Source organism: Amblyomma mixtum, chromosome 8, assembly GCF_055824585.1.
Source record: "Amblyomma mixtum isolate Tamu chromosome 8, ASM5582458v1, whole genome shotgun sequence".
Lineage (NCBI taxonomy): Eukaryota > Metazoa > Arthropoda > Arachnida > Ixodida > Ixodidae > Amblyomma > Amblyomma mixtum.
The window spans coordinates 13,674,054-13,698,575 of NC_143019.1; the positions used below are offsets into that span (position 1 = coordinate 13,674,054).

Consider the following 24,522-nt stretch of genomic DNA (forward strand, 5'->3'; position numbering starts at 1 on the left):
GTAAAGCGAAATTTGAGCGCAGCTCTTCACGTTTTAGTTGTGCAGTATGCTGAAGTAAAGAATTCCAGAGAGCCACCTGCCCCGGCGAGAGGCAGTGATAGGTGGCATTTCGCCCTGAGCACTTGGCTATCACATACTTTGTACACAAGTTCTGTCCCGCCTCATACGAACACCAAAACACTTTCTTGAATATCTTTTTCAATGAAGGCAAATACACTGGCTTACACAAACATCGAAATTACTTGCTATTACATCTTAATAAAGTGTTCAGTGTCACACTATTACGATGCTATATATCAATTTATGCATGCCAGCACATCATCTCTGGCTGGCAAAGATCTGACAAATCTTGCTTTTTGAGAGTATGTGGGCACAGAGTCATTGATTGCACAGACCAAATATGACTATACCAGCAGAACGAGAACTCGGAGGATTACCTTAGAACTCATGTGCCTTTGAAAACATGCAGTGAACATGGAAACAATTTTATTTTTAAGGTGCGCCGCCCAGCGTATGCACATGCGTTCAGTGCACTCTCTGCGCCATGAAGGACGACTCGGTCCCAAGAGCAGAAGTACACACTGCCAGTGCATTCCAGAACACTCAATTCAGATAGGTACAACATGAGACGTAAGCAACGTATCTAGCGTTCGCACCGTGCAGCTTTATTGCAGCTTTATTGCTTCGCTCTGTCCCGAGCATTTTTCAGTCCACTGAGGTGGTTGCGAGCCACAGGTGGGTTAGTCTTGCGATTATTCTGCCGGCAATTGATTCTCTCTGTGATCTAGCAGATCTACGCCACCTCGCACCCACAACAGTCGTCAACTGGTACTGTCGCCATTTGGTGTCCAGATCAGTGTCTTGAAGGATCGAAGGCGGGCTGGAAACGACATGCTGCAATGTTCTCCAACCCTTGCATCATGAGAAAGTCAATGCGACGACATATCACAGCCCACGCACTGCATCGTGATGATTATAACAAGAGTTATATGCACAGATATTTTCCAGAATGAGCTGGAAACACCCAGATCAGGGACGCCAGTACTGGACGGCGCGGGCTTGCGTCCTGCTCACTCACCTTTAGGGACGCATGGGCGGTAAACACGCATTCCATAGGCGGTCTACTGGTCACAAACAAAAAAGGGGCAAATTTAAAGAACTACACACGCCACAAAGACGAGACACCGAAGAATACTTCACTCGCAACAGCCGCCGACCGCGATTCAAACGTACGTAAACAACCGCCATGTTGTTTTTTTTCTTCTTTGCTAACTGACTGTAGGGGGCGCTGTAAGAGCGCTAGCATCATCATCATCGCGCGCTCCCTCAAAGAAAATTAAATACAAATAGCCGACACCAGCAATAAACTAGAAAAAAAAAAGCATTAAACGTTAAAAATTGCAACATAAATAAGAAAGTCATTTATGCAGTTGACGAAAATCAACACACTCATTCAAAGGAAACGCCAATAAAATTGATTCATACAAATAAAACAAAAATATAAATATGCATGTTTTCTTTTTCTTGGTTTTGACTAAAGCTAGGACGTGCGACTATTTTTTGGCAGTTTTCTAAATCGGGTCGCCCAGTGCGACCATAAGAAAATTAAGGCAAGAAAACTGAAAACGTAACAGGGGCACTTAAGGGTCAACATTGCATCGTCAACAATATGCACGCTTTCTCTCTTGCTGCTCATCCCAAGCTTGAATGCATGTCAATTTGCTGTTTCAAAGCAAAACGGTCTTCTATCATTGTAGCGTATTGAACCGAACCAAATGTACTGTCATGAACAAAGCGGTCACATAACTTTCACTTATGCAGCTCAAACTCACATTATTTATTATTTGAGTTTAGTTTTAATGACATGAAAGAACCACAAGTACCATTATAAATGGTATTTTTCATCAGAGCACTTCGGATGGACTAGAAGCCTTACTCCCAACAGTGTACAATAAAGCCATTCACACAAATCATGTTGGCAGCAATGTTGAAACTGTGTGCGTCCACCTTACTTGAAACTGCAACGGATGCAAGACAGACAAAATTTTACCATTCAAAATCATAATGTGCCGAGATATTGCTGAAATCTTTAACGTAACCACGCTTGCCATTACAATCAAAATGACTCAACAGCACATGCAAACATGACAATCTTTTTTTCACAGACATTTTGACACTACATTTAGTTCACTATTTATGCAACTTCCGTTTATTTGCACGATGGACACGAATATTCACATGCACGCCAGTCTTAGCATGAGTGCCATGCATACGTAATTGTCGATATGCACCCCGTCACACATTGTGCATTTACACATAAAAATACTCATGAAAACTCAACAAGTGCTCAGCAATTACTGCAGCTTAAATGGTCAAGCACACAGAACACGTCAAAGTTATGGTATGGTATAGAATATGGGGTTTAACGTCCGAAGGCAACATGGGTTATGAGGAACGCCATAGTGCAGCGCTACGGATTAATTTTGACCACATGGGGCTCTTTATCAAGCACTGATGTCACTCAGTACACAGACGCCTAGCATTTCGCCTCCACTGATAGGCAGCTGGCGCAACTGGGATCGAACCCGTCCTTGGGAACAGCAGCGGGCACCCTAACCACTCAGCCATTGCAGCGGGGCAACGGCTGACCACATTATAAGCAACCAAAAGTCCAGGTCTCTGCTTTATGTCTTACATGTTGCCTAGGTATCATCTACTTTTACTAAATCTGCAATCTAAAAATTAACAATAGACAACTTCCCCACTCCATCTAAATTACTATAATTGTCCCATGCCCTTCTTGGTTTGCTACACACTTAAGCTCATAATTTTCGGCTAGTTTTATCAAGGTGTCATACAAGTGTAACAGCTGCCATAGTATGAATTGTGGATTCTAAGAGAAAAAAGAACTCACAAATTTTGCACTACTTTGAACAAAAATATTCAGCCAATATATGCACAACAGGCATACACCAATAACATTTCTACCGCAAAACCGTGAACCCACCGTACCGAGGGCCAGTAATAGAAAATCACTGGCCGCCGCGGTGCCTCAGAGGTTATGGTGCTTGGCTGTTGACCCGAAAGACCTGGGTTCGATCCAGGCTGTGGCGGTCGCATTTCGATGGAGGCAAAATTCTATAGACCCCTACAAAAATTTTATTAGTCACCCCTTGTCATGCTAATATGCAGGTACCAATTATTTCTGTAACGTACCTCTTATCATTTCTGTAATACCCGTTACTAGGTCTTCAAGAAAATAATAAACTGAAATGTAGCAAAGAGCTGATGGTTGTCTTTTCATAGAACATTCTTCACAGCAGCTCTGCTTCTGAAAGGAGCACCTCATTCTTTGTGGACTCAACTAGTTTTCTTCTATTTTAATCACCATGAGGTCAGTTACTCCAGTAACACTCTGACTCCTGATATGCTACACTCTAGTGAGCCAGTTTCACAACTCTCATAAAAGAATGATGAACTCAAAGGTCTGCCACAAGCATGTCATGGGCTACATCTTTAATGGAGTAGAGAAACCAAATTTTTGGATGCGCATTTCTCTTTACACTGATGCACTAGGCAATGCTGTACACAAGCCACCATGTGGATTTTAACTTTGTCAGCTAAATAATTTACAATTGAATTTTTTTTCTCGTGTCATCTGGTTTCGGTTTTTAACAGCCGAATGACTGCTCTGAAGTCAGATACATGTTCAGGTCACATGAGGCATGCAAAAAGAGATATAATCGCTGCCTGTTCACTTTATGTGACTCCAACTCTTAGACAGGTTTGTGTACGAGTTGATGCAAATAACAATGAACAAAGCTGCAACAATACTGCTGTCTTTGTATGCCTCACATGACCTGAACACATCCCTGACATCACAGTCGTCGTTCGGTTGTTTAAGCTAAAGCAGTGTGAGAGAAAAAATGCAATTATAAATATATTGCCTCTTGTCGCAATCCATGCAGCTGTCTAGTCTTTCTAAAGTACTGCGCATCATTCTAACCGAAAGAAACAACTAAAATTTTGTTGTCTTTACTCCTTTAATACCTACTGGGCCTTGACAATATAAAAAGCACCTAAACATATCAGCGAACTGAGCTGCCAACCTTCAAAAATGTATCCACAAGCTCTTTTCACATTGTGCTTTTAAATATGTTGCCTCATACTCATGATATACATATGTTCTGACTGTGCACATTACAAAAACAGTAATTCAGGAACCAGCAGACCAACCCATTCAGCAGCATGGCAAGCGAAGAATGAAAATTAGAATGCAGCTAGAAAGAAAAGGCACACAGCTTTTTCAGACCTTCTAATTTGAATACCTCAAACTTATGTGGCCAACTGTAAATGTTTCCTTACTGAAATCTCACACTCCTTTAGACGTTTGCCATAAAGCAGAAAAAAATTTGTCAACATGCTTCCCTCTAAAAGGAACAACCAAATATAAGTAGACAAGCCATGTTTACATTTCATGCATTTTTAAGCTCTTCACTGTATGCAGAGAAGCATGTCACATGCATGGCGTGTTGATGTTTGGTTTATGCTGCTTCTTCACTTTATATTGAAAGGTCATGGCTACTCTTTTTTTTGTGTGTGTGTCCATTGCCCCACAGAGCTACCATCTATGGAGCAAGCTTATTTGCATTTAAAGGTCGCTTGCCTAATCACTGCTGACTCCACACAAAACAGATTTTCCCCTCAGAACTGGCAACGTGCAGTAAAAGCAGGCGTGCAATTAATGTGACACCTCATACACTTCATAATGATGCAGCGGCCTACAAGGCCAAGCCAGCATGCTATTCATGTATGCGCACAAATTACATTCACTTATACAATGCTAATGTCAAAAAGAAACCCTTCTAGCTACAAATGCTAGCACAAATTTAGTTAACGCAGCGCATTACGGCATGCATGGCATCCAACGTCCCTGTACAACATACTTTTACTAATAAGGCTAAAACAGTGCACCTGCACAAGGATGAAGGAAGATGAGACAAAACGCAGCATCTTCCTTATGCAGGTGTGCTGTTTTTGCCTTATTATGTCATACCAACTTGCCCATCAGTCTGTGTTTTCACTAACTGGTGCAGCAGAAAAAACAGCTAGCTGTGAAATTTGGAATGCATTCATGGCGTCTAGAAATTGAAGCTCAGAAAATGTAACACACAGAAAGTGCAAGAAACTGATCATCCCGAGTGTTTACGTTTCTCTCTGTGTTGTGTTTTACTTACACCGCAATAACCCAACATCGTTCCCAAACAAACCCAAGGGCCACACTGGCTACGCGGATGCTGAAAGCCTAAGTCAAGCCTCCCACTTCATCACAAACCATTACAGAAATGACAGAGCAAGCAAAACAAGCTTCGGCCTTGTCTGGCTTTATTCCAATGCTGAACGTTACAAGAAATACACCAAGAACCACACGTTCTACTTAATGAGTATAAAAACACTTCACCAAATAGATAAAAGAAAAGCAGCTTTCTACATATTCAAAGGTTCGGTGGTGTGACCATACTACGACATTCGCTAAACGCCTATCAGCGAAGAAAGAGGCGTACGGATCATAGTTCATGTGGCACGATGCGTCGCGTTAAGTCTCTCCGTGGGCAACGTTACGGCGTCGTACAAAGCAGCTGTGGCCTACCGTGTGCTTTGCGCAACATGGGTGTCAACGCGAAGTAATCCATTACAGCTTGGCTAGTTGGTGGGTAGACACTGCAGGCATATTAAACATTAAGACGGAAGACGTGTTGTCCTTTCAAAGGCTAGCGTGTAGTACGTCCAGTCCGCCTTCCTTCCGCATTTTAATTTTTTTTTAGCATAGCTTGTCGCCGGTGGGCATACATGCAGGACTCCAGGAACATAGTTTATATGTACCGCAACTGCCAAATGGCTCGCAGTATCCACCATTTTTATGCATACGAGCTCATCCTATCAGTACGTACAGGTCAGAATCAGTTACGCGCAACACAAGGAAACATAATTTTCGACACTCATCCAATGCTTCAAACCATTGCCTCCTTCTAGAGGAGGCAATGTTCAAACACGAGATACAATACCGAAAGGTGCCGAAGAGAACTGAAGTGACCTCAAATTCAGTCAAGCACCGCCTTGCAAAACGTCTCTAGGGGCTTCCGATATCATACCACGGCTGGAACAGGTCGCACTGCAAACTTGCATAATAAAGACAACACTAGGGCACTGGGGTACAAGTCCGGACGTTAGCGCGGTCAATATTACTCGCCACTGCACCAACCTTTGATGACTTTCACCACGCGTCAATGCACCGCGCGGTGAACAGCCATCGCAGCCATGTCAACAAACCACCGTGGCGTTGGCGATGACAGCGATGGTCACCGTGGCAACCGTGGAGACGCCAGCGACCTAGAAACTATGGCTAGGGACGTTTCAAAATTTTGCGACGCCATTTTTACCTAATTTTGCAACAAAAAGTACCCAGAAATGTACCTAAACAAACGCCATTTTGTTATGACGTCATTAAAAGTCACGTGACATGAGGATCGTCTTCCTCCATTTAGCCTTACGCCCTTGTGTTCGATAATTTTACTTGCCTTTCTACAAAAAAAATAAATGAATCTGTGCGTCATTTATAACCGTTAATTTTTCTAATATTTCACAAATTTATTTTATTTACTTTGTGTTTATATCTTCTTTTTTTCACCAAATCCTCGAGCAGACGACCTAACAGACGACGCGCAGAATGAAGCTCGCTTTACAGTGGTCCCATAGAGAAACATTGTTTATGTTTCTCTATGGTGGTCCTGTGGCCCAATTTACTTTTATTTAGATCAACAGCTGTTCGTTCGGCGTAACAGCCGAGTGACGATCGATCGGCTTCCATTTTAGTGGGGAAAACATATCATAACGTTAGACCATTTAAACTGCATTGTTCTCCAATCAAATTTTCGTACCACTTCATCCTTCCCTTGTCTGCTGAATTAATATTTAATGTCTACTGTCAGCTGAGTTAAATTTTGTTTTATTACAACTCAGCTGCCGAGAAAACTTCGATATCATGCACCATACAGGCGGCCTATGGATGTGTGATCATGAAGTGGGCAGCAGCTGTGGCCAGTTGGTGTCTGTTACATCAGCAATCATTGTTGAGTGCACGGCGTGGTTGAGTGCTATGGAACGGTGTTACAGAAAGTTATAACCGCACTTGCACCGCATACATAACTTCCTGCCAAGAGGTTAATCAAGGGCCCTGATCAAGGTCAGGGTTCGTTACCGAAAGCGTTTATTCGTTCCTGATGCCTGTGGCACACGCCGACATCTGCCGAAGCGCTTCATAGACCTCCGCGCTTTTCATATCTTTCTGGGAGCATTAAGTGCAAATATGTTCTGATCTGTGTGTGTCCAAATAAGCACAAAAACTTTTGTTGATTTCGGTTTCGGTTTCATCAGTCAAAGGACGGTTGGACGTCGCAATCTCAAGTGAGGCATTCAAAAACTGCCATATAATGACTTATTGTTCACTTTCTGCCATTGCGGCTTTTGGAGCAGTTTAGCTTGTTAGTTTGAATGAATTGAAGCGACAAATAAGAGTTTTTATTGCACTTATGCATGCACTGAGACCTCATGCTCAAAGAGCTCTGCTCATACTCATGTGTAGCAGCTAAAAAACGGAACTGAAACTACAATATAAAAAAAAATTCAATTACAAATGATTTATTTAGCGCTGCCGAATTCCACGTGGTAATTTATGCTTACTCAAAGCAAAACACGCTTAGAAAAAATTGGTGTCTCTATGATGTTCGGGAGCGGACTGAGCTCTATGGGACTGGGGACTCGGCGAAATAGAATCCCTTGATGCCTTTGATTGCATTGCTCTACTAGCTGCATGCTCAAAGGGATCAAAGGTGTCGCCAGCGTCGTCCAGCTGGAGAGCGAAACGGCAGCTGAGGTGGCTGAGGCGGCGAAGATATGTTACGTGTTATAAGAAAAGTAGCGGCAGTTTCTACTCAGCGGGCCGTACCTTGGGCGCTCTAAATCATCTGGATAATATCGCGAAGATATGACAGCCTTTTGTCTTATTTATGGAGCAGCATTGGCCCTGCTGCTGCGTTCGGCTCATGGAAACCTCATCGATGACTCGGTTCTGTTCAGCATCAACTGGCCTGGTTCATCGCCGGACGACAAGAAGCTGGCGTCCGCAGAGGTAAGACGAGTAGCGTCTGGCATCGACTGGTGCTTCCACATGATCATTGCAGCAGCTCGACTCGCTGTGGGTGGTGTCAGCCGACAAGGAGCGCTACCGATGCCTGCTGCCTACCAAGCCACTGTCTCGAGAGGTAAAGACTGGTTCGTTCAGCTCGTAGCCGTTGTGTAAACGTGACTTTCTTCCGTGTGGTCGCAGGACATGGATGCCGGTACACCCTACGCGGGTCCCTCGCCCCTGGCATTACTGAAGCCGCTCTTTTCCCGCCTCTTCTGTTCATATCGGGTAAGCCTGCTTTCGAACTCTTGGACGCTTACATCGATGCCCATGCTGTCTTGGCTTCTCGTAGCTGGAGCAGTACTGGACGTACGAGCTTTGTCATGGCAAGAGCATTCGGCAGTACCACGAGGAGAGCGTCGGAAACAAGGTGCGTGTTTAGGTGGAACTAAAGTGTACAGTCTTAGTCAAAAGTTTGTGGCCCGCCACGACCGTATCCGGAACGATAGCGGGAGCGCTGCCGAGTAGCGGCGCTGTTATCGGTAACGCCGCAGTTCCGCTCACGATCGCGGTGGGTTGCACACGTTTGACAGTGGAATTGCGCATGAGGTTCTGCTGCCCTTGCTGTTTGGGAGGATTTTGTTTATGCCTGCACTCTTACTTTGCAGGTGGTCATGCAGGAGTACTACCTGGGCAAATATGACCCCACAAAATTGGATCGAGATGGTATGACACTAGCTGTGTGGCTCAAGGCTAGCATCTAATTTCGCTTCTCTGTTTCAGAGGCAAACTACTTAGCGGATAAAAGACAGGTAAGAGTGCACCGTCCAACGGCAGTACGTTGCCAATGTACCCTCCTTTCAAGCCTAACCTTTCAAGAGTGCCTTGTGTGTTTTAATACCTGGGCTCCAGGGTTGGCTAGCGGATGACAAATATGGAAAAACATTACTCTGGCAAGGTGGCATATGCCACGGCACCGAGCCACCACCATGGCTCATCAGTTACGGTGCTTGGCTGCTGACCCGTAAGGCACAGGTTCAGTCTCGGCCATGGTGGTTGCATTTCGATGGAAGCAGATTGCTAGAGGACCATGTACTGGACGATGACAGTGCACGCTAAAGAAGCACAGGTGGTCGAAATTATCCGGAGCCTTCCACTACGGCGTCCCTCATAGCTAGAGTCACTTTGGAACATTAAACCCAATCAGGCAAGCCACTGCACCGCTTCAAAGGAAGCCTCTGTCTCCATCCACTCGCAGGTGCAGCGGCCGCCACGCATTCGGCTTGAAGGAGGCCTGGACCTGCCTTATTTTGCGGTCAACATGACGGGTGGCACAATGTGTGAGCTGGGCGATGGTGTGCAGCGCATGACACGTGTGCTGTACGTCTGCAGTCAGGAGGCCCGCAATGAGGTGCTGAGCATCGACGAACTCTCCACGTGCGAATACCAGGCCGTGGTGCTCACTCCCTACCTCTGCGCTCACCCAGACTACAGGTGTGTGGCCCTCTGCTGCTGAAATACTCACTTCTAGTACACTCGCAGTAGTTGTTGGTCATCCAAAACGAGAGACAGTACATTTTTAAATGTCATTGGGAAGTCTGAGACATCTTGCAGCAACAAGGTTTTCTGCATTGCGGTTTGAAAAGAAGTGCTTATGCCCGGTGCTTGAAATTAAGTTTTGAAAGGGTTGAAATAAGTTGACTGCACAGCAAACTATAGAAAGGAAAATAATAGGCAAGAGAGCAGAATGGGTCAATGGAATGAACGCGAGGTAATGATATTCTAGTTTGAAATATGGGCATGGGCAGGGCATGTAATGCGAATGAAGGATAACCGATGGGTCCATAGGGTACCGGGATGGATTCCAAGGGAAGGCAAGCTTAGCAAGGGGCAGCAAAAAGTCGGTTGGGCTGATGAGATTAGGAAGTTTGTGCAGAAAAAGCAGCCACAGCTGGCACAGGACAGGGTTAATTGTTGGAATATGGAGGCTTTGCTCAGCAGTCTACGTAGTCAGGCTAATGATGATGATGGTTTAGTTGGGCCTCTGGAAGGGCGTACCCTGAACTAGGGCTGCTGGATATCTCCTGCAGTCATATCTGCCGTACAGTCTTGTCAGCTGTGACACCTGCTTTTGGTCAGTGCAGGCTCTTTTGAATTGCGTTACTACTAACTGCTCACACCACTGTTGGGACGCCATGGATAGACTTTGTACATTTTGGAGTTTATCTGAGGAATGACTGGGCGTATGACATAAATGACAGCATAGAATCATCATAGAAGTTAAAACTCACATCGAAGTGGTAGTGCAACAATGCTTTCCTAATTTTCAGTGTTATACGTAGCTCAGTTCCTACCAACGGTACGGGATTTTTTGGTGTGCAGACTGGACAATTCGCCAGAGAATTCGATCCAGTGCGTGGCCCAGGATGGGGCTCCCGTGCGGCCCAAGGGTCTGTGGGATGAACGGGCACCACAGCCCCCTTTTGAGCCACAGCCACCGCAGCAGCCACCAGAAGCCGATCGGCTCTCCCAGCTGATGCAAGATTTCGTTACTGGCAAGCACTGCCTGACGGGGGTGAGAAGCGGAGTGCTCGCCACTCCAGATTGATTTTGCTTCTGTAACCGACACAGTGGTGGGCATAGGTGGCTGCTGTCCTAATCAAGGTTTCGAAATTGAACCATGCATGTAGGCTACGGGATGACAAAGAAAAGTAGTTAAATGGGAAAAAGACAAGCATTTATGATTTGTGTTGCTAGAGCTATGAAGTGAGGACAATGCCATCCAATTTTAGTTTGTAGTAAAAATTGATTGTTTGGCCCGGAAAAAAATTGGTTTCAAACTTCCTTTCTTTATTTCTCCTCCGAGATGTACATAATCTCCGACGTCAATATGGAAAGGGCTCCGTGATCACCCATTTGAAAGTGAATGGCAATGGGCCTAGCCTTAGGAGTCAAAATGGCCAGTTGCATTCATTCTGTGTCTCTCTGACATCAGAGTAGTCTTTCGTCACTCCTGCCTTTGAATACTCACACAAAGCCTGCTTTCAATATTCCGAAGTTAATGCCCGCACATGGGTCATGCAGATCAATACCGATCATGTGGCATGTAACTTGGTTGCACTTGCTGATCCCAGGGTCGCTGGTTTGAATCCTGGCCGCAGCGACCTTACTAAAAAGGGGCAGCACACAAAAATGCCTACGTGCTGTGTGGTGTCTGTGCACATTAAAGAACACCAGGTGGTTCAAATTAATCCAGAAGTCCTCCGCTGTGGTACCCCTCTCGCTTGGGTACGTTAGACCTCACAATTTAGAAATTTTAACTTGATTATCTAGTACGATTGAACCTCGTTATAACGAAGTTGAAGGGGCTCGGTGATTACTTCGTTATAGCTCGTGTTGACTGAGCTTCCAACTGGAATCATCGTTCCTTTGTTACATCTATTATTCCGTTATAAACCATTTCATTATCATGAGGTTAGACTGTATTGCTGTTCTGATGGCACAAGTTTGGCTGTAGCAGTTGTAGTTCTGCCATGCCAGCAAGTTCACATATTACGCTGATCTAGTTGTTTTACTCACCCAGTCCCACTACTTTGCTGGCACGTACTTTCTCCTCTGATAAATAAGTGCCCTGTGTGCACTTATGTGAAAAATTCAGGGGGCACTTTGAAGATCTAAACTGCACGAGGCGAATGCCTTTCCATGCAACTTTGGCTGCACGGCCGTAGGCACACACGAGGCGGCTATGGGGCGACTTGGATCGGCTAATCATGACCCATGACTAACTAGTCATGACTGGTTTATGACTAGTCGGTCATGACTTGATACTCGTAATGACTAGTTATGACTTTCACTTCAGATGTAGCGGACAGAGTCATGGCCGCGAGCATGAGCGCTTAAAGGCTTCGCCTTAATAAGTGGTCTTGCTTGGTGCGACGCAGGGTGCCGGCTGGTGGAAGTACGAGTTCTGCTATGGCAAGCGGGTGAGCCAGTTCCACGAGGAGAAAGGCAAGGAGCGCATCAGCATCCTCCTGGGCACCTGGGACCGCGAGGCGCACAAGACCTGGATGGACCGCCACCCGCAGCGCAAGCCCAGCCGCACGCTTGGGTCAGTGCGCACCTCCCTGCTTGCATGCAAGGCCCGAAGAGAGTTGTAGATGGGCCCAAAGCTGTAGCTGTGGCTGGCGAATTTATACAATCCGCAAGTTAAAAGATTACTGTGGTCTTGCTGACAGCGTAAACTCAAAATACTGCAAGCCAAGTTTGAAAAATTTTGATTTTCTCCATGTGTAAACAACCTGCCAGGAAGTAACAAGCTGTAGCTTTGCATTAAAGAATGCTTCGATCAGCTCATGTAAGCGCACCGAAAGTGAGGCTACCATGACACCCTTACAAGAATGTGTGTGTGTGTGCCATTCCACAGCATGCCAGTACTGTGCATCACCGCTTCACACAAACGTGTTTTAACTTATACTTTCTCTTTCAGAAACTGAGATTTGTGGCAACTTTGTTATGCAAGCATTACTGAGGAATAGATGCAGTCTGTGCTAAGCTGCGATTCTTATTAAATGCAGCAATCCTGGAAAGGGGGATGGTAGCAAAAGTATGCTCCCTTTCAGGCACATCACGCACTTCTATTCAAATGGAGACACCTGCGACAGCACAGGCAAGCCTCGCAAGGTGGAAGTTGTCCTCAAGTAAGTGGCGTCCAAGGTTTGCTGCCTCTGGGGAACATTTCAATGCAGTCCGCTTGCTGTATGGGGACGTTTGTGCTTATTAATAAACACACCCCTCCCCTCCAATTTGGCCGTTTCTAAAGCAAGCTGATCTAAAGGGCACATTAACGATCACCATCTCTTATGACTGTACTGTTTTGTGAGGACCGATTGCTTCGTGTACATTGGTGAATATGTTAAAAGGAAGAAACGCAGAGTGCATTTATTGGAGCTTCAGAACAGGGGACTCAAAGAATGCCTTGGATTTGAGGGCTGTGCTCAATACATGCGCTAAATTTAAAAGTAGTGCGTGTACACAAGATCAACAGCATAAGGACGAATGGCAGGCTCCACTTGCATCGCCATCAATCTGCTGTTGCCGCAGCAGTGTATCTGGCGTTCGGAACAACGTAGTGGTTCACGATTACTTTTGATCTAAACAATACTCGGGCTTAGCAAACTCAGTTTGTCACAGCAGTGTTCAAATGCGTTCATATCGCTGCCTCAAATAGGTTTTGAATAATTTTTTGTAATGAGTTTCGTTTACTGCTGCTTTGATGGCAGCACCCGCTCCCAAAGTCGATTGTGTTCACATGACCACAGATGGCGAGTGTGCAACCGCTGGCAACATGGATAGTGTTCTTGGGGCTTTTAAGAATGTTTTTAGAGTGGAATGGCTAGACTCCAGCATTCTATCTCATTTCCATGGATTCACAGTTCAACGTGCTACAACTGGTTGCTGAAAGTGCTACGCCCTTAATTACATATCAAACGTATACCCTTCTTATACCTGCATCTTTCCTTCGCTGACAACCAAAGCGTATGAATTTTCAAATGCGTTTTTTATTGATTTACCTCTCGTGGCAAAAACTGACAACCCTAGCTGTAACAGGCACCAGAATTTCACATCAGGTGCTACATCTTAACATTGCTGAAGCCAGCCTCAAGCTGCTTGTTTCGTTATTTACAGTCTTCGACAGGCTTCTCACCTGAAATGAAACTTTTAATGACTGGGACCATTTCAGATGCCGCGAGTTGAAGGGCCATCCAGACAGCGTGTCATTGTATCTGCTGGAGCCACGCACATGCGAGTACATCCTCGGGGTAAGCTTGTCGCATTACCATCCCGACTGACATTAACAGAGACAGTACTAAATAAACAGTGGTCTTTAATCACGATGCCCAGGTGGAGACTGCGATAGTGTGCAACTTGCTGAAGAACGTCGACGAGTACGGGCTGCCCAGCTGACCTCAGGTGTCCGGCCGAAGCCTCTTTGCACCACTCAGCTTGGCCCGGCTGTTCCACTCCTGCAGAGAAGGGGCAGGGGGGATGCGCCACTTAAGAGGACTCCTCGCACCAAAATTGCCGTACTTCCACCGCAGTACCCGCATTTGTTACCAAGCATTTCCTTTAGTGATGTGGACAGCTGCTACTTTTCAAAGAAATTTCCGGACACAGGACTGTTCGAAGAATGTGTGTCGTAGTGATGGTTGCTTTTCAAAGAAATTTCCGGACACAGGACTGTTCGAAGAATGTGTGTCGTAGTGATGGTTGGTCGCTGCATCTGTCGAGGCTTCCGCTAAGGCCTGTGTGTGACTCGCCAGGCTCATATTAGTCAAATGATGTGTTGGCGTGTCATGTTAGATGTTTCTCAACGTTCAAAACCATGAGGGAAGTGACTGTGTTATCCTTGTGAGCATGCACAGGGACAGTGAAGCGAGGGGAAAAATTCTGCCCACTTTTCTCTACCCCTGCTGGATATCCTTGCGAGAGACTGAAATTTTCCATATTGAGCCTCAGCCACGAGTCGCAGACCAGCTGCATCATTCAGAAGGACTGAAGGTTGGGACAGTAGTACTTAAAGAAACTTACCCCTGACGTCTGGAACTGCCTGTTGAACGAGGCCCATACAACAGAAACTGAGCACTCTCAATAAAAGCTGCTCCAAACAACAAGCACTGAACGGAACGCTCATTCCCTGTGCACAAACTATGTTGTCGGACAGTGGAACTACCAGATGAAGTGTGGCTGTATTTGAAATGGTCTGTTTAGCATGCAAAGAGAATGGAGTATGCAATTTATTTCTAAATAACTGACTGTGACTGCAGTCAATGTGCTATGCACAGCACGGCACGGAAACAGCTTTTTCGAAGAAAAGCTTACAGTCCTCATATGATGCCAGTGCCTTCCTCTGAAAAAAATCTCTTGGGGAACATTTGTTGTAAATAGCCAAAGCAGCCTCATGGTCAAAATGTTGAAGTCGACAAAATAAAACCTTCGCACATCAGTGTGTTGCTCAAAACTGCGGTAAAGTGTGCGTTTGGTCCGTATGTGTAGAACTGATGCTTACAAGAGTGCAAGCATTCACGAAAGAAGCATTCACAACTGAATAATTTGTTTCACCTTACAGCCTAAAAAAGCCCATTAGCAGTGCATAATCATAACTGCAGAACAACTTGTTGCAGACCCTGCAACACTCTGCTGGCTGCATATAAACCAGAATTCAAAGCCAAGGTGGCATGGAAACAAAGACACTAATATGTATTGCTGCAAGCTTCGGTACGCAATGGGTATTGCATCCTAAATCTCGCAGATGCAAGTTTTGACAATAGGAGAAGGGCAATTATTTTGCCCTTGCCAGGATCGAACCTATTGCAGAGCCTTGACTTTTTCAGCTCCTGACCTATTCATTAGTGGCGCGGAGAACTTCTGTGCACTTCTCTTAATGTGAAAATGCTTGCCATTTTACAAGCTGGCCTTCAGCAAGCATAAACACTGTAGAATGACCATGCATACAGTAGCCCCGCATATGCTGCAGAATATACCATACTTCCTTGAATATAAGGCAGACCACGATTGTAATGCGAGGGCCACTTTTGCGGGCGCATGATGGAGGAAAAAAAGGCACTTAAATCTGAAAGTTGGCTAAAAATTTATGAACAAAAGTGCCGCAAAAAACATTTCCTGTGGCTTGTCTCTATAGGAAGGCTAGGTCGCCTTCGAGCCTAAACACAGTAGAGCAGTTGCTGCCACTGTACAGATATGAAGATAAACACTCCACTGTGCGTCCACTGTGAGTCCCACTGTGCCGGTTATCGCATCGACCATGCACTGCCTTGGCGTAAAGACAAAACTCTGCCCAGTCACTCGACCACTTGGCAAGTCATGACCCTTGAATGTCCGTGATCGTTCTTGGCAACATTTAAACAAGCTGCTGTCTTGCGTGCAGGGCCACTGAAAAAGTGCGCAGCAGCATCCGGGTTCAATGTTGTAAAAGCATGATTATATTGATAGTGAAACAAGCACTGCTCTAATATGTGACTCACTGTGCTGGTCGCCTCAGTTTAATTTTTGTGGCTCAATGCTTGCGATGGCTTACATATACATTAGATTTTTTTTTTTTTGCCATTTCCTCCTTTTGGGGATGGACTTATACGACGCACGACCTAATTATACCTAAGTATTTATGGTATAGTCTGCTTACACCTCTGCATAGCATTCATTTATAATGTGAGGGGTTACTCTTCACATCTATTTTTGGTAAAAAAAGTAAGCTTGTGTTACATTGAGTAAATACGGTAAATACTGCTTGTCCACACAGTGCATGTGGAAGCAAAGCTATATTTGGAAAGCAAAACCATCCTGTGCGAAATGCGTTCCACCCACGAGTGTCTGGCAAGAGGATGCTGCTCACCGCCCTCTCTTCGACGGGCAGGGCCCTGAAGCGTGCCACTGCCCTGCTGACCAGCTGGTCTTCAGCAAGGCCGGGCTCTTCCTTCAGCAGCGCTTCTCGAATTGACTCCAAATACAGCTGTACGCCGGACTTGCTGGACTTGTTGGCAGCCTCAGCGCTACCACGGGCAGCAAACAGCGTCAGTTGCCGCCTACCCAGGGACTCCCCCCGGGCCTTGCCGCTCTCACCAGCAGGAGTACTCCTGGTATCAGCAGCAGACTTCACCTCCGGCTGGAAAGCAATGGTGGCATTTGGTTGACTCTCAATACAAAGGCCGAAGCAAGAAAGAAAAGGCAGTGGCTTCCCACTGTGGCGCTCAAGTGCACAAATTCTGAAGCCCCCCCCGCATATAATAGTACGGTGTCATCTGTGTTGTTATCTGCTCAATTCTGTGGAGGTTGGTTGAGGCACCATTTGAGAGAGCACAAGCACAAGTTGCCAGCAGTGACTGACGCAATAATCTGCAGGTGTCCAAATTTTTGAGCAACGTCAAATATTGAAACACAGGGCCCACATGGAGTTTCACATATGGCTCAGTTAAGAAACTCTGCATGATGTCCACATCAGCCATGCTCTGAACAAAGAAACGCACTCCGATGATGCATTGAGGATGTTCAGCGCCACATGTAATGCTAGTATTACCCCTGTGTGCATGACAACTTTCACTAGTGGGCAAACGCAGTGGGCCAACATAATTTCTGTGGCTAGCAAAATGCAAACTTTCAAATTAGGCGAAAAATGTGTGCTAATCAAACGATAAGAAAATTCCAGGCACTAACATACATGATTCAAGAAAAGTATGGCTGCTCTGCAACTGCCCATTCCAATGCAAACCCCATGACAATCATTGCAAGTGCATCACCCTGAGCACGATTCTTCCTCCGTGCAATTCGCCATCCTTGCTGGCTACTAATCCGAAAATTTGCACACGTTGCCAACAATAGCCGCTTTGCCACATTCCAACCCCCTAGTTCTAAAGAAACTGCCACGGATTACTTAGCACGGACTAATTTCCGACATCACCATAACCAGTAGGTGTATGCAAGGCAAAATGAGCATGAGCCAAAGCAAAGTCTGTGCACAGCCAAGTCCAAAAGGAATAGACTTGCAATGAATGTCCTTGTACGATGTCGTTCTGTTTAGGCAAATGCCACATGAGCACACTCAAGTTGCATTGTCCAGGTCATGTAAGTGGAAATGGACGTGGTCTGGTGTCCATAAACCACACTGAGCAGGGAGCCTAAAGGAAGCAAATGGATGCCATGTTCCAAAACTTCCTCCAGCCTAACTGCGAAGAGTGCATTTATTTGAATAACGCCACAGACCTCATTACCCACAATCGGCAAAGATTAATGGCAAGGCGTATCGTCCTGTCCTATTTCGGAAGTCCATACCACCGCTATTAGAATAAGCCTTGAAGGCTTTGAAGCCAAAATGTCACCTTCATTCGTAAAACAATGTTGCACCTCTGTCTAGGCTTCTGTGAAAGGCCTAAAATAAGGCCTTGGCCGAACAGTGGCTAGTTGCACCACTTTCGTTTCAAGCCAGGCTGGCTGCTCGGCATCCCGACAACCGCAAAGGCAGCTGCTGTGTTAATGGTAGCCACAGAGGCCAGCATTGCAGTTAACTGGTACTACACTTGTGTGCAAAAGGCTGGCACAACAGAGGTGGAAGCCACTGTCGGACCACAAAAGTTCACTGCTGCCACAGCTAAGTACGTACATCGGATGACCCGACTTATCAACAGAGCAGCCGAACTGGTATGTCATAGGCAAGAAGAAAGAGTACGTGTGATGCCTGTAACGAAAGGCACCTACTACATATCAGTACCGGACACCTGCATTCATTCTTGACTGAATCGTAATGCCAAAGTGGCAGATAATTGAAGCAGCAATTTGTGACATGCGCCATAGTTCCTGCACCAATTTCCTCGCAGCTGCCCGCAACAGATAGCCGAGACTCGACGTCGACAGAGCCAAAGGAGGCCATTCGAGCTCTGCTTTATTATTCTGTCTCGCAGTGCCCCTTTTTAGGCACTTCTTGAACTAAACGCAGCCTGTGTTTAGCAGTATTCAAATTTATGCCCATTGCTGGGAAACGTTTATACGAAGGTGGAAACTAGCTTTCCTAGCACCATACTAGTAGCTTGTTTGTTGTCATTTGGTGCACAAGTCTCTCATTTTACTAGATGTAAAACCAGTTCTTGTGCAACAGTGAATGCTAATTTAGAGCCTTGCTTTTTGGAAAGCACTGACCTGTTTTGTCTCGGATTTCATTTCATATTGAGGGCTCCACAACAAAGTTATACACTTACATGTTGTGTTCTTTGATGTCAAGCTTCTCTGCAACACTAGTGGAAAGAGCTAGGTGCGGTAGGCCATGCCTGAAAGGGCAACAAGTGCACACAGCAGACTCTGATCTCACTGTAGTCCAGTAAGGTATGCCTTAGTTGCAGTTTTGGTGGAACACTGTATTTTTTATACATTTCCTGTGGTTATGTTCTTTATGGTTGGGTAAAGTAATCTTAAAGACTGTGCCTTTGTACATATTGTGGGGATGTTTTTCCAAAGCATATAAATGATGGTTCTTCAAATAAACCATTTGTTGGCCAAAATATGCGCCCTGTCGATTCCTTGCTTGGGTTTATATGTTGCCACTGCAACATAACTGCAGGCCGTCTTGGCTGGTGCGGGCCCAACTCCGGGCCTACATGGCATCCAATTGCCTTCAAACAAATGGCACTACGCACCACAGTTCGGGAAGCGACCAATGACATTACCAGAGCACACGTACAGTACGTTGGCTTGCTCACCTTTGTCACCTTGAACGGGTTTCCACGACACACTGGTGGCTCTGGTGTGGTGGATGGTTCCTCAGAGGGCAGGGAGGAAACTGTAGCCAGTCAGAAGAATGAAAGGTAACAGTTCCAACTGTCCCTAACAGTAATGAAACCACAATACATACAGACTGTTGCAGAAATAAATGAGCACAATAGAATGCTTCTCTCAACTAAACGGGTGGATTGTTCGAGCTCAAATTTAGCACAGAAATGGCAATTGGTCGGCAGAATTGTTTCATGCTACGTTTGTTTGGGTTACTTGCCTGAATGGATCAAACATCATTGGCACGCGGCAGGTGGTTGTTTCTGCAATGCTATTCTAGGTGGCGCTACAAGTCTCAATGCGAGATGTGCTGTTTTCTAGTTGCTGCCACAGATGGCGCTGTGATCTCAAGGTGGTAGCAGACCCCAGGAAATCTTGAAACATGATGAGTAAGAGCTAACGCTCTTAAAGTTGCATATTCGCATCGTCTGCGGCAACGATGAAGGAAATCAAGCCGTTCTGTCAGCGATCACACCGGTGGTGCCATTTCATTTGTCGACCATGGAGATTTGGCAGGGGGGGGGGGGGGGGAGTTTTGCGGGTTGTTTGAAGACTCTTCTTCACCAAAGACTTGATATTTAGTCGAGTTTTGGTCAAACTGTTTATTGTGATCATCAATAAAGCAGTTGAAAAAGTGTCTTGAAACCATTTGCAAAACAACCCAACCCCCCTCTTGCCAAATCTCCCCAGTCGAGAAACGAGATGGCGCCACCGGTGTGATCACTGACAGAGCAGCTTAATTTCCTTTGTCGTCGCCGTGGACGATGTGAATTTCCGACTTCTTCTGATCGCATCAGGCAAGTACCCCAAACAAATGTGGTATAAAACAATTCTGCCGAACAAATGCCATTTCTGTGCAAAATTTGAGCTCGGACAATGCGCCCGTTTAACTGGGAGAAGCATTCTATGGCGCGCGTTTATTTGCGCAACACAATGTAGTAAGTATAGCAGTGCCCTAGTGAAAGTCCCTGCTTTGCTGCCTTAAGTGCTGCAACCTTTAGAGGCCAAGCTACCCACTTTCCAGTAATAGGAGATTATTTCCACTGCATACCAGGAAATGATTTACATCAATGAACTCACTATGAAAGGGTTTTTGTTCAGTACTCGTACTACTTCGAAAAATACACAGGATGATGTGAAGGCAACAGAAACAAACAGACATTAAACAATGAGTAATACACAGGCACTGAAGCCCACTAGCATATCCTATGCCAAACTGAATTCTATAAGTTTCAAAGAGCTCATAGGCAGTGTAAGGCAATGTGCTGGACCTGAAGAACTATAAAGTATTAGGTTGAAACATTTTGCATATTTGAATAAAAAATTTAAAAAAAATGCTGTCTGCACCAGGATTTAAAGCAAAGATAACCCATCGGCACAATACGTTCTGGTCCATCTTCAAGCTGAGCAGCACGCACCGTCATGGCGCTCGACTTCAAGCGGCCGCTTCCTGGAGAACAGCAGCGGCTTCGGCTTCAGCACTGGTTCTTCTTTTTCCCTCTCGTGGTTGGTCCTGCATGCCAGCATGTTTACGGGTGGTGCAACAGCCAGCTCTCTCGGAAGCCAGCAGCAGCGTCCAGCATTTCTGCCCACTAACTGCCTTTCCTGAGATGCGTCACCAATCTCGAGCACACACTGTTCCAAAAAGCATTTCAGGATACTGCTCTTATGAGTGTACCTCATCTTTTTGCGATTTTCCCTGCCTCGAAATACCAGCGCTTGAGTGAAAACAGCTAGCCATTTTTTCGTAACAACACATTCTCAGCCAAGCAGCAATCTTCAGCGCACCCTCGCCAATCAGCAGAACACACAGTTAAAAGTGTGTAAGCAAGCTTTGAGATCTTGTTCACAGTGTACCACCACACCTCACAGGGAGACGGACATGAATGAGCACTACTGGGGTGTCCCTAATTGGGGTACCCATCTAATAATAATTCCATATTATTAGGGGTGTGCGAATATTCGATTCGATTCAAATGTTCGATACTCAGGATCTCGAGCGAAAAATGCTTCTTTCTTGTGGTTTTGGTTCAGCCCGCCTTCTCCGGAATGCGGGTAATCCCAATTAAGAGCAGCAGTCAGAGGTCCCACAAATAGGTCTCACACCACCGCACATTGGTTGACTCCTTCAATATCCAATGGCCATTTCTTCAGGAAGTTGACACAGCTTCAATGAGTGTGACAACGCTCAAATGCACTTGCTCTTTTTTTCAAATAGTAGCCTTGTGTGTTAGAAAAATGTATACTTTTGAAAATAGTTACTGAGCCATCCAAGCTTATTGGTGTGCCAGAAGTATTTGAAATATTCACTTCGGACAAAAGAACCACAATGCGCACACCCCAGCCTACTATGGACCACGTGATTTCACAAAGTTCACGGAGGAGCTGTTGCTGCAAAGACTTACCGAGCAACGGTGGGTTCCTGTAGGAACGGTTCACGCTCCATCATGAGGCGCTCGACGCGCTGAGCCAGGGCCAGCCGGCGGCTCTTGGAGGCATACTCGACCGCCCCCTGGATCAGCCGCTCGGAGTCCATGAGGCGCGCCACGTCCAGCGCACGCACCTCCCGCTCCGCCTTGGCTGCCAGCTGCAACAAGCACCAAGATCAAACGGAAGCTCAAGTGTTTCGGAGGATGAGCAGTCAGCTAAACACATTTCATTAGCTTGATCAACAGCAGTATAGTTGTTTATAGTACGAGAATGTGGGGGACAACAGCAAGGAAAGACGGTACAAGCGCTAATTTTCAAGTGGAGGTTTACTCAAGTAACGAATATATAACCCTGCTGCACTGATGATGTGTGAGACTGCATTCTTGGATAGACAGTGAGCCTAGCCAGTGCAGCATCATCAGAGTTTTGGGTGTGTAGGCTGTTGATGGTCTCTTTGATTTACCAAGCTCGGAACCATCCCCGAGTAGCTCGGGACTGTGTACAGGCAGGAAGCACAATCATGAGCGACGCACACAGGAAACTCAAGGCTTCCCAGCAGAGTCCCGGATCCGACGTGCTTGGTACATCAAAAAGACACTCATTATCCGCTAGACGCGCTAGAACTGCACTCCCCCCCCCAACCCTCACTGTAATGCCCTCCCGTGCCTTTGAAGGAACAGTAAGTGAAATGAAATTGCCAGAACACTCAACTGGCCACAGAATTTTTTGCTCTGAGCTTATAACACACAGTTGGAGTCAGCATCCATCCTGTCGTGTACGTCTGTCTAAAAAAAGAACAGCACTACTGCTCTAGAAACAATGGAATCAACATATGAATGTTGCAGGGCTAAGTGGGAGTGACAGCAAAGTGTAGAACACGTACCGCGAACAGTTTGAGCAGCAGTAGTTGCCTCCGGTTTCGAGCATCCACCAGCTGTTGGTCTTCCTCTGCTTCTGGATCATCAGCCAGCTTCTGCAGGATGTCCTCTAGGCACCAGGCCCGCCTCAACTCCTCCTGCCAAGGGTGAGGAGACGGACATGCATTACTAACCATCTCCATCTACTGCTCATCACTAAGCACAACAGCCACTCCTCCACACTGCCAAAATAGCAAACAGCTGCCTAAAGGAAGGTCTGACATGCACAGTATACCATATAGCAGCCCAAGTGGGTGCTCTTATGCGCATTGACAGAAATCAGGGCATGTGATACAGCTCGAGAAAAGCAGCTTTCCCCAATCATGTTCCGCCATAATCTCATCACTATTTAGTTTCTTATATTAAAATAACAAAATAATGATGAGAGCTAGATGCATGCAAGGCATGTAATACAGCAACACTAACAACAGCTGTGAGCAACCTTGCCTCTAGACTAGCGCTCTTTTGCATGAAAACCATCTGGTAGCCCTGAGACAACAACAAAGCAAATATCGCACACGCTGTCTCTAAAAAAATACACAAGCGATCAAGTGGTCTGATGCAACAGAAGTGCACTAGCATTACTGGTTTTACATTTTTGCTTTTATCTTGTGCCTTTGATTTCGTTGTTTTTTCATTCCACTGCTGCACGGGCTTCTGAAGAGAGGATGCGGGTGTATACGGGTGGAGGTTTTCTGGAGGCGGAGGCTCATGGGCGGAATCCGAAATTTTATGATGGGAGTACCTTCGGGCACCCATTAAGGGGGCATGATCCACTCCTATACATTAGAAGCACTGGAATGTGGAAGCTTCCCACAGGCACAAGGACTATGGCTTTTTTGCAAATATAGCGTACTGCACTGCTAATGCAGTAGAAATAAAGCAAATGTCAGACATAAAGGAGCACCTCAAGACGGCCCTTCTCTGAGTCCATGCCCAAGAACGGGAGGCTGAAGTCCAGCATGACCATGACAGGTCGTGGCAGGGTGGCCGGGTACCGTGATCCCTTGCACAGCAGTGCCCTGCAAGGACGGACCGCTTAGTCTATGTCAGCCAGTGCATCCGTGACAGAGCCTCACCGTACTTGCTGCCGCGTCTCACTCACACCCAGCACAAAGTAGTGATCCGATAAGCTCTTCACCTGCAGTGGGAGACCGGGAACAACAAATTCTGTGAGCTTGTCAAACAAAGAAATAAAAACTTGGCACCAAAGGACAAATGAGTTCAGTGAGATCGGAAGAAAGACAATGTTCAAATGTGGCAACTTTCAGAGGGCGCCAAATTGCTGCTTCATGAGCCATTCCTCCCAAGTCTTTCTCACTTTTCCAGACTCATCCCATCTGCACAGCAGCATTTTCACAATGCCGATTGCCAGCAAAGTGAACAGCACAAAAATTCTAGTTATAATAGCCAACACGGTAAATAAAATGCATGCGCTATTTCACTGTTCATTTTGGTTTCCTCAATTCTCGCCGAATTTTACTGCAATCATAGTTTCCTTATTTGTTTATGTAACTACATTTTTAACCAAGGCAAGCTCATCACAACCATTTCTGGTAATTCCCGCTGCATTGCCTTAGTTACCAGGAAAACTTTAGACACAATCTCAGCCAATCAGCCCCTTTGACAAGACCTGACATCTGGCAAGCCTGCTACCAC

The 24,522-nt window shown here is 45.8% G+C and overlaps 2 protein-coding genes across 3 annotated transcripts in view; one reads left to right on the top strand and one right to left on the bottom strand.

Moving 5' to 3' along the window:
- The first annotated feature begins 7,879 nt into the window (after positions 1-7,879).
- Positions 7,880-14,373, top strand: LOC149331409 (endoplasmic reticulum lectin 1). 2 transcript variants are annotated; one of them, XM_089556543.1, is made up of 12 exons: positions 7,880-8,188; positions 8,241-8,321; positions 8,387-8,473; positions 8,538-8,615; positions 8,854-8,911; positions 8,969-8,997; positions 9,444-9,679; positions 10,568-10,760; positions 12,127-12,293; positions 12,805-12,882; positions 13,926-14,004; positions 14,087-14,373. In XM_089556543.1, the coding sequence occupies exons 1-12, from the start codon at positions 8,045-8,047 to the stop codon at positions 14,147-14,149; spliced, it is 1,293 nt and encodes a 430-aa protein (XP_089412669.1). In that variant the 5' UTR covers positions 7,880-8,044; the 3' UTR covers positions 14,150-14,373. The 2 variants fall into 2 exon arrangements, with proteins under 2 accessions (XP_089412669.1, XP_089412670.1); XM_089556544.1 differs by having other exon boundaries at positions 8,244-8,321.
- The window catches only part of LOC149331410 (WD repeat and HMG-box DNA-binding protein 1-like), a 34,283-nt gene continuing 23,812 nt past the window's right edge, over positions 14,052-24,522 (bottom strand). The window contains exons 17-24 of the mRNA XM_089556542.1: positions 23,943-24,004; positions 23,771-23,885; positions 22,830-22,961; positions 21,922-22,103; positions 20,935-21,029; positions 19,447-19,526; positions 16,596-16,865; positions 14,052-14,208 (exon numbers count right to left, since the gene is read on the bottom strand). Coding sequence (XP_089412668.1) covers positions 14,152-14,208; positions 16,596-16,865; positions 19,447-19,526; positions 20,935-21,029; positions 21,922-22,103; positions 22,830-22,961; positions 23,771-23,885; positions 23,943-24,004 — 993 coding nt within the window. The 3' untranslated portion in view covers positions 14,052-14,151. The remainder of the gene's footprint in view (positions 14,209-16,595; positions 16,866-19,446; positions 19,527-20,934; positions 21,030-21,921; positions 22,104-22,829; positions 22,962-23,770; positions 23,886-23,942; positions 24,005-24,522) is intronic.